The following is an 8,504-nucleotide window of genomic DNA, read 5'->3' on the forward strand; positions in this document are numbered from 1 at the left end:
ATTGTCTATACGTGAAATCGTATAATTATTATATATTGTAAAATAATTGTTTATATAGTATTTTATATGTTTAATTGATATTTGCTAATAGTATTGTATTATTATCTTAAATTAGTACTGTTAAAAATTGCTTTGCTTAATTTTTAAACATCGAGATCTTAGATTCATTAATAAATCATTAATTAATTAATCAATTAGATTAAAACTCCTTAATAATTCAATTAATTTACTTGTTCCAAGTGGTAAATGTTCTATTTAGTTTATTCAAAATCATTCAATTGTTTACGAACGAAAAGTGGTTAATGTTTTTTTTATTCTTTTTTATTGTTTTTTTTTGCTATGCTCACTTCTTTAAATAGATATTTCTTCATCCGTTTATTATTTTAATTCACATTCAATACTAATTAAATTATTTAATAAAGTTTAGTTTGAAATATTAAATATGTTTTTCTTTTTCTAATTATACATTAAGTAAATTTGTGACGACTAGTAAAATTTCTTAACGTTGCTAAAAAAAATCGGTCTTATAAAATTTCTTCACATTATTAAAATCAAGAAAAAATGTGATCACGTGATGAAAGTCAGCAACGCGTTTGATCACTTGTTAATAAATTAAAAGCTTCGGACACCGTCTACTTCGATCTTTTGTATATAACTGTTTAATGTGTTCATTAATGAATCTATATATGTATATGATTTCACAGTTAATCAAACGAATTTATAAGGACAGAGAGTACAAATGAACGAAAGTGAACTTTATTCCAAGAAATTTAATAAGCGATTTATTTTCAACTTATTTAATATTGAATTACTAAGCTATTTAAAGAAATTAATATTTAAAACAAATGAAATTTTGTATATTCAAATTTTGTATCTAATGCTAGTATTAATATTAAATAATTATTATTTTAACGATAGATTATAATCATTCCACATTCTATGCAAGAAAAAATCTTATTCTATTATGTGTTTATACAATATTACATTTATTAAATTGGCAGATGCCTACATCGGAAATGAATTATGATTTTAAAACAAAAAGTACTGAATTTTCTTTTATTACCTAAGCAATGGTATTTTTAACTTAAAATACTTAACTACATTAAGTAAATTGAAGTACATATTAAAGCTTAAAAGCGCAGTATTTAATATTTTTAAAATCATAAGTAACTATAAGATAACCGCAGACAAAATGTTTAATAAAACAAATATCACAATTATTGATAAAAAGAAGAGCTAGCAGCTTTCTAATAGAGTAAATTATGGGTACAATTCATTTATAAATATATATGTGTGTATATATACATATTATAGCATGCCAAAGAATATTGTTCTTCCATTTGACTTAAAATAGCAATGGGATGTAACTTACATTCTTGTTATTAATACGAACAAATAATAACGAACATAATAATAATTATGAAATTTTTTTCATGCGAATTGCGTAATATCCATAGGATCTTAAAAGTTAACTTTAACAAAATTAAAATAAATTGGTGCACAGGGAACATAAATAGAATAAAGCAACTTTAAATGATAATTAAATCATTCGCCTGAACATTTACGTTCAATGTTAAAAATACATTCATATATTTCTAATGATAGTTCAGAAAATTTTTAGCTCCCTTATTTTATTAATAAATCTAATTTTCTATTTATTCTGCTTTATCTAACAATTATCTTATTATATAGTAATGGCTAATATAGTAAGGGTTAATTAGAATTGTTTAAAAAAAACAGTAATTTTATGCCATCCTATTTATAATAATTATGAAATATTCAAAAATTTTAGATCAGATATAGCTAATATACATGTTAACTAAAATAATTTATAAAATAATCAATTGTTAATCATTTAAACTCAATAATACGTTTTATTTTCAAATTAATGTATTTTTCTTTAAATTGGAAAATATGTTTAAAAAAAATATTCTGATTCATATAATACAAAAATTCTAGTTTCTTAATATAAATTAATATTATGTAATTGATAATATAACATCGAAGATCTTCTATAATAATAATAATAAAAATAAAAATAATAATAATAATAACATGAATAATAATATTAATATTAATAATGATAATGATAATAATGGTGATGACGATGATAATAGTAATAATAAAATAAAGAAAATAAATTATTCATTGTTAATTTCATTATGTGTATTATGTGTAACTAATACAATTAATTTATGATTTTATAGATTTTTCACTATCTAACATCACCATTCTCTAATCATAATTTTTTAAACTATCGTTCTATAATATATGATGTGTTAATACAAGGAAAATTGTCTTATTGAAAATTTAAATATATTTGTGTAACAGCTGAGTAGGATGAAATTACATTCCATCTATAAAAAATCGAGTTTTCAATATAAACTCATAAAGTTGTGAATGTGTAGAATAAATTAAATTTCTAATTGGTTTATCTATGATTCATACATCTCAAATCCTTATTCATTTTTTATATACCATATGAAGAACAAGAAAACTTCAAATATTTACTATGGTTACTTTCTCAAAATAAATAATTATTTCTTGATAAAATGATCTAGATTAATAAAAATTATGGCTTAATAATTAAGAGAAATTTTTGAGGAAAATAATCGATTGAGTTTTTCAAAAATTTCTCATCAATATTTTGTAAAAAGACTTATGTGAGATATGTAGATTTATTGAAGCCATACATTAATGTTTTTAATTTGTTCTTACCGTATTTAATTCAAATTTTGTTTTTTCTTTCTATTATACTTAGATATAAATGTTGAATTGTTTAATTACATGATATTGGAGCTGTAGAAAGAGTCTCGAACACCTTTCCAACGTGTAATTTATCCTTTACATTTGTAATATATGAATAAATAATGTTAGTAAACGAATAACAAATTACTTTTCTGAATACTTATTGCCAACCAATATTATCAGCACTATTGGATTTAAAAATTAATACTATATTAAAGAAAATCTTCCATTCACTCTCATGAAAATTAATTCTCGACAAAAAACAATTAACAATATTAGCAATATAATTAATGTAAAATATAAATTGAATAATTATATCATATTAAGTTTGTGTAATTATTAAATAATTACTTTTATTATAGGTGATAATTAAATAAATAAGAAATTATCAATTTATTAGTTATTTGAATGATATACATCTTATTGAAAATTTTTATAAGATGTAAATTTAATTAAAAATGTTAAAATAATGAAAATAATAAGAAAAGCAAGTTCCATTAGAATAACTGATTCATTGTTATTTTTATAAGTATCAACAATTCTACAGCAGATTGAAGTAAATATACTCTTACGATCGGGCAACTTTGAAACTAAAATGAAGAATCCACTGTAATATAAAAAAAATCTAACGTAGTAATAGTAATTATTATTACATGATGATTATTAAATTCGAAAAATACTCGATACCTAACAAATTATAATTAATATAAAATTTTGGGTGTTGTATGAATGAGCCCGAAAGGTGAGTCTTCGGTCACTTTCACTTCTCTATTATATTAATTATTCAAATACATTACCAGTAATTCTGACTCAATCGCAATATACATAAATTGAACACGTCGAACAGGTACGGTTATAGACGCCAATCGTTGTAAGTATTTGAATAAAATGACCAAAATTCACCTTCATCTGCATTTCCGTTGTCTTGGAGCTGCATTTGTACTTAGGAGCAAGTAAGTTTAAAATTTTGTCGTGATCATGGTGATAGCCAACACGTATACACCATCAGAACTCTAAATATATTCAAATAATAGTAATATTTGAGAAATCTATGGGAGTGCATAAATTTGCATTACATGTATTAATAATAGTATTTTTTTGTAAATATTTAAACTTTTGTTTAAAAACTATTCGTTTTGTGTATTCGTAAATTCCTTTTCTGTTTTAATCTATGTAAATGTGACGCAATTAATTTTAAGTTACATCATATAAGATATATTATTGCATTAGTTTAATAGCATAAATTTTGTATTAAAATTATATTATTTAACTATATTGTCTTAATTATATTGTAATTCCATATGCGTACGTAACTTTATAACTAAACTTTTTAATATAGAAGATGAATAAGTATCTACTTTGTTTCCAGAAGTCCCTCTTGTTTCTTATCATTTCTTTAATACTTAAAAACTTCATACTCACTAAAGTTTTCCATTCCATCATGTACATAAATTACGTCTTTGATATCTACTTGAGAACTCCATAATATATGTCATATACATCTTTCATGAATGCACCTCTGCATTTCTATCACGAGATCTATCTGCTTTTGTATGATGACTTTGTTTCATTTATACAACCTCACTGGTATAGTATGATTTTAAATAATTTCTTTTTTAATAATGAAAAATAATGAATTATTTTTAATTATTAGGAGAAACAAAAGTAAAAGAAATTTTTTACTTTAATATGGCATATAAATATTTTTCATTTTTAGATTACTTGTCTAATATAAAGACGATATAAGAAAAGTAATTAATATTTTTATAGATAGATGAGTGAGGTAAACGAGTTCTTTTTTTTTTTTGACAAAAAAATTGGATTAATAACGCATAATGCTTCGGTATAAAAATATGTTTATATTCGATGAATCTTCATAATGAAATTAACAGACAAGAATTTCCCCTCAAAATGTATGCCCACGCTAAGATTAAAAATATACGATCTACTTGTCCTTCGTAGTAGATGATATTTTACAATGACAATTGAATAAAATGGCAACAGCAACATAGAGTAGTAAACATCAATTAGGTCAGTTGAAAAATGAGGATCGCGCATGAGCCATGCATGCGTAATAAGTGAGGAAGACAAATTTATGCAGGTGGAAAATATAGTGAGATCCTTGGCGAGAGTGGGAGGAGGCGCGATGTACAGCTTTGCCAGGCGATCGAGAGCAAAATTTTGAAATGTGCTCGTGGCTTAGTTGTTTCCTTTTTTGTTGGATCAAGGGCCCTATCGCTTTGCTCGTCATGCGTATAAAAAGTCGCTTCTTCGAGCTCAGTCGCATGCTTAATCCCCCAGAAGTTGGCTCTTGGGGCTCTTCTTCCAGAAGGGGGGGGGGGCTAAATTACGCGGTTTTCATCTCCGGGGGCCGCAGGACGGAACGATTCGATTGTAACGCTGATGAATTGCTATAGCATTTTCTGCAAAGGTAAACTCATAGGATCACTACATAGACACTTTGTAGACTTTATAGTCCTCATTTATGTATATTATCATAAATGATAATATCACCATTCATATAAATTGGAATTTTTGATAATTCATAAGTTCAAAACAAAGCAAACCATTAATTATTTTTAATTTAATCTTAACTTATCAATCATCAAATATACATATATATTTAATCTTTTATATATATATATATATATATATATCATTTAATTGCTCATAATATGTACTTTAATAGCAAGCCAATATCCAACTAATTAAGCATACATTAACGTTAATTTTTTATCTAAAATTTTGCATTTGACGCATTTGACTGACCTGCATTATTGCAACTGTCTGAAATCTATCAAAAACTCTCGGAATAGTATATAAATAGACCGTTCGTTCGTTGGTTACATAAAATAAAAAATTAAATAATAAAGAAAAATGGAAAGAAAGAGAGAAAAAGCAAAGTGAAAATTTGGCTTTATACTTTAAATGTGCTTTTAAGCGCACTGTCCACTAATGCAGGGACTTATATAATTTCCAATTGTTATACGACGTCGAGAAACTTCTTTGTACATCATTTATCTCCGAACTACAACCATTCACTATGACGCATTTAACATCGACTATCGGCATTCTGTCAATACACACGAACCAACACTATCATAACTATGACGTCTCTCGACACCACCTGTATCTCCTAGGCTATCAACTTTCTCGTGCATATGTTTGCCGAATTTATGCATCGAGCATCTTATACGGTTGCTACAAATATCTCACACATCGCGAAGGATTCTCACGTAATGTATGCGTACAAATTTGCAGGGGTTTTTGTATTCTCAGTGACTTGTGTCACGTTGGACTCCAGTCGATTCGATTAAATCGTTAATGTTGATGTACTTCGAGCAAATAGCAATATCGGCGGTTTAATGCGATATTAAATATGTATTTTAATTTTCACGATGAGTGTAAATAAAAAATTCACTTTAATGATTACTCATTCGCCAGTGACGATTGAAATATAAGTTTTACGAAGTATCATTTAAAAAAAAAAAAAATGAAATTCATATATATTGTCATTTTTAAAGTAAAAATAATTAAACGCGTTAGGCCGGTTAACTTTATTTTGCAGTTTATATTTTAAGAAATTCTGATAGAATTTTTAAATTATTTATTTTAACTTTTAAATTTCATTTCAAGGTCTTCTCTCTGTTATTAATATATTAAAGGATTGGTCGGAAGTGTTGAAAAGTTTTCTACTGTCAATTTTTACTTTTCCATACATGTCAGTTCCTTAATTCATATTGTTAATAACTATAAACTAGTTAAGTTAAATGATGATTCATTAGCGAATTATTGTTCGCGGATTATATAGATTTTGTCAAAATTGAATTCAAAAGATGACTTTGAACGTTAAAAGACAAAAAAAGATGAAAAAAGATGAAATTTCGTTTAATAACATTTTTAATTTAAAGTTTAGATAAAGAATAAGAAATATATCTTCTTATTAAAGGTCGTTAAAAAAATCTATAAAATCTATAAATTAATAAATTTGTTTTAACTACATTTTATGCGACAGCAATAAAAAATTGAAAATAAACTGATTCACGACTCATAGATATCTACATTTTTTTCATAAACAAGAACACGATATCGTAATTCCAAGCCCCTTATAATTTAACAGTTGAAAAGCAAGTTTCTCTCTCTCTCTCTCTCTCTCTCTCTCTCTCTTTGTTTATTTTAGTAAAGAATCACATCCACGTTACAGCAGCCCATAAATGTATTTATCTGTTTCCCTCATCTCCACCCTTCCCCGACCTCCACATATTAATTTTGTATATTTGCCATTTTCAATAAATGGATAATGCAATATTTGTAGACCAAACTTCATAAAATTTCCAACTCGATTATATAATACATTATTAATATAATAAATTGCACTCTCAAACTGCATAATGCAAGTGAACCTAAACCTCCTGTCCATCCACCTAATATGCACGCCAAAAAGACACTCGCATATATTGTTAGCTAGTCACAATCTAACATCTTGTATCTCAACATTTAGGTAAAATGATGAAGAAATAATAATTCCAATTCACCCAACTCATTCATTTTACACTCGATCAGTCTAAACTCTCTCTCTCTCTCTCTCTCTCTCTCTTTCTATGCCTGTTTCCCTTTCAAGGCTCCTTCTTCCTTCATACTTCAGAGTAGATCTCACGACGCTGTGTTGTCCAATGATGCATGTATTGAAGGATAAAAAGCGCTCTATGTAGCGCTAATTCTCTCTGCTACCTCGCCTCGCCTCGCCTCACGATGGCTAAAAAACGTCCAATCCCATATAGCTGTAGAAGTCCCGAGATGATTATAAATCACCGACAATAATGAGCTCGCGCACGTGATAAACGCAACGTGAGGTATGTGTTGTTGGGTTGTGTTCGCAGGTACGATGTCGAGCGTGCCGGTGAACTTGACGTACCACGAGATGTTCGCCGTGTCGCTTGGCAGCCCTGCCCTATGGAGGTGTCGAGCCTGCGGCAAGCAGGTGACCAACCGATGGCACCACTTCCACATACACACGGCCCAGAGATCTCTCTGCCCTTACTGTCCCGCCACCTACAGTCGCATCGACACACTCCGCTCGCATATGCGCTCCAAGCATCGGGACCTACTTTTCGCTAAAGGATCATTATAGACCATGGGGTTCCCAGGGAGGAGACGCCGAAGACTCCAGATCGCCATCTAAGACGACTCTTCTTTAAAGCTAACGATATGATATGAATGATGGTTGAGTTGATGATAATAAGCTTGTTACGTTCTTTACTTTTCATGCAGTGGGCCGGCGAACGGCAATCGTATCCATTCACCTCCCGATCCACTTCTCCACCCGCGTCGATCAAGCTTCTATTACGTCCTCGCTGCTGATGGGCGTGAACCAGGAGGGCCGACGGAGATCGTGTCGTATATAATGCGTTTGTGTTTCGAAATCGATATGACAGGCGACTTGCACCATCAGCAAGTGGGCTTTGTGTGTGTGTGTGTGTGTGTGTGCGCGCGCGCGCGCGCGCGTGCGTGTGTATCTATGTGTATATATATATATGTATATATAGATTAATAGATTAGTACGTTTCAAGGGCCACTGTGATGATGTGAGAAATGATCATGATGATAAAAATGCGTAGAGGTGGTCATTGTTAGTAAGCACCGATCATTGTTAGTAGATTGAAACGCGCGTCGTATTATTTAAAATAATTATTTAACGAGGGTGATGCGTGTGATTTCCACTTGAGAGTGAGAGAATAATTTACGGGAAGATGCAG

At 28.8% G+C, this 8,504-nt stretch overlaps 1 protein-coding gene across 1 annotated transcript in view; it reads left to right on the forward strand.

The window, feature by feature from the left end:
• Positions 1-8,188, forward strand: part of LOC105360960 (sex determination protein fruitless) — an 82,261-nt gene extending 74,073 nt beyond the window's left edge. The window contains exon 4 of the mRNA XM_011498067.1: positions 7,629-8,188. Coding sequence (XP_011496369.1) covers positions 7,629-7,879 — 251 coding nt within the window. The 3' untranslated portion in view covers positions 7,880-8,188. The remainder of the gene's footprint in view (positions 1-7,628) is intronic.
• The last annotated feature ends 316 nt before the right edge of the window (positions 8,189-8,504 follow it).

Source organism: Ceratosolen solmsi, unplaced genomic scaffold (assembly GCF_000503995.2).
Source record: "Ceratosolen solmsi marchali unplaced genomic scaffold, CerSol_1.0 scaffold10, whole genome shotgun sequence".
In the NCBI taxonomy this organism is placed as follows: domain Eukaryota; kingdom Metazoa; phylum Arthropoda; class Insecta; order Hymenoptera; family Agaonidae; genus Ceratosolen; species Ceratosolen solmsi.